General features: G+C 41.0%; 1 protein-coding gene across 1 annotated transcript; it reads right to left on the reverse strand.

The window, feature by feature from the left end:
• Positions 1-249: 249 nt before the first annotated feature.
• Positions 250-1,581, reverse strand: LOC135206446 (cuticle protein AMP1A-like). Its single transcript, XM_064237825.1, has 3 exons — positions 1,549-1,581; positions 843-1,081; positions 250-533 (listed from the first exon to the last, which is right to left on the reverse strand). The coding sequence occupies exons 1-3, from the start codon at positions 1,555-1,557 to the stop codon at positions 323-325; spliced, it is 459 nt and encodes a 152-aa protein (XP_064093895.1). The 5' UTR covers positions 1,558-1,581; the 3' UTR covers positions 250-322.
• Between the last annotated feature and the right edge of the window lie 403 nt (positions 1,582-1,984).

The raw sequence follows: 1,984 nt of genomic DNA on the forward strand, positions 1-1,984 counted from the left end.
GATTGGATAACCTTTCATATGTCGGGGCATCTCTTTGTCTACCCAAGCTTTGTATTCTGGAAAGCCGAGTCTTCCCAAAGTTTAAATTGAAAGCAAATCAGTCACCTTTTTGCTTTTACGAACAGAAAATTTGAAATTCGGCCGCTGTCCTGTTAAAATAGGTGTGAATGAATATGTGACGTTATTTCAATGAGCGAGTAAATAATTCTGATAAATTTTCATAGAGCTACATTGGCTATAAAAAATAAATTAGGGATACATATTTATTTCTATAAATAAGGATTATCATACATCTCATTCATCTTGCAGGACAGCTACCCTCCTAGTCATATCTGGGTGCACCGTAAGATCGTGAAGGACCCCTGCTCTCACGGGAGTCCTGGCTAGCAGCGAAGGCGATCTGGTCGAGGACGAACTGGGGGATTGGGTGGGGGAATGCAGGGGCCACTGGCAGGAGGTCGGACTGGGGCTGGAAGCCGTTCTCGTCAGCGACGTACTGCAGTCGGACTGGGGTGCCGTCAGGAGCAGTGTACCTAATTTCAAAAATGGACAAAAAATTATATTAACGGTAATCTGGGTAATTACGTGAAGTATAAGAGTTGGAGCCATATCAAATGACTCCAACTGTGTCATTCGCTTCCTAATTCCTAATATAAATCTAGTCACGATGAGTCTAAAAGTCTCTGTAGTTTCGTGTCATAATGACACCCCATGAGCAGTTCTGCTTTTGGAATTTAGTTACGCATTATTTTTTCTACCTCGTTCTCCTCCCACAAGTCAGGAAGGCAAGATGAGGTTATTATCATATCCTGAATAGATTTACCAACCAAAAAGGAACTCACGAGAAGGCTCCAGAAGCGGCAACAGCCCCGTTGGCTCCAGGGGAACCGCTGTCTGTGAACTTGATGCCGTTGGCGGTTTCGACGTCGACGACGTATCGTCCCGAATCATCCTGCTCGCGGCTGTCCTTGAGGATGGCGATCTCCTCGCTGGAGTCGCCGCCCCTGAAAGAACCTCGGGGGGCGTCGTAGTTGTACTGGGGGGCGGCTAAAGCCACGGCTGCTAAGGCTGAGAGGATGACCTGCAAATATGATGATAGTCAAGAAAACTTTACAACTGATCAATGCAAGAATAAAAAAGATAATGATACTCGTCAAAGCAAGAATAACAGTAACTGCATCCTGAAATAACCTTTCGAACTGTATTAGTATAATGCACTTTGGTCTATTTAGATTTTCAACTGAGTAGCGTGTATTTTAGGATTCTCTTTGGCAAGAAAAATGCACATTAGGACAGTTTCAGCGAATGAATTCAAAAGTAAATCGAAGAAATGGTCTACAGTGCGTTGGGGGGACAATTTCGAAGCAACTCGCACTTCAGTTTCGCTCATTTTCAAAACCTAGACCACAATGACACAACCCGATATTTTTGGCTGCGGCTTCCAAGAAGTCAAGTTTGCTTTATAGTGCTTTCGGTCTATTTAGCCAATAGAAGCTCATTTCACTTCGACCGACTTCGATGTTAATGTTTCACTGTCACTCTACTTACGAACTTCATTGTGTGACGCTTCACAGGAGAATGATATCCACATGAACATCTCATGCTATATATATACTAAGTACAACCAAGCATACTTTCAGCGCCTTGGATGGAATCTTTTTTTATTGCAAGTTTTTTGCATCGAAATTTCTTCAGTAAGAGAGATCCACTACTTTACCACGTCCTTGGTGAACTACTTTTGCAACATCTGCGGCCGACTTGCCTCAGGCCATATTCGCATGCCGTCTGCTCAAATCATTAATATTTTCCAGTTTTTTTCAATACATATATATATATATATATATATATATATATATATATATATATATATATATATTCTCGTTTTCAGTAATATTAATTTTAAAGGTTTAGTAATAAAAAATTCTCCTAAAGATGATCCCGGCTGCATTTATGAAATTTCTTGTAAAAAGTGAGATCAAATATA

This window comes from Macrobrachium nipponense, chromosome 31 (genome assembly GCF_015104395.2).
Source record: "Macrobrachium nipponense isolate FS-2020 chromosome 31, ASM1510439v2, whole genome shotgun sequence".
NCBI classification, from domain to species: Eukaryota; Metazoa; Arthropoda; class Malacostraca; order Decapoda; family Palaemonidae; genus Macrobrachium; species Macrobrachium nipponense.

Bases quoted from the DNA above. Each gene is read 5' to 3' on its own strand.
- LOC135206446 (XM_064237825.1), bottom strand. The intron at 534-842 runs GTGAGTTCCTTT...TTTTGAAATTAG, and splicing joins GCCGCTTCTGGAGCCTTCTC to GTACACTGCTCCTGACGGCA.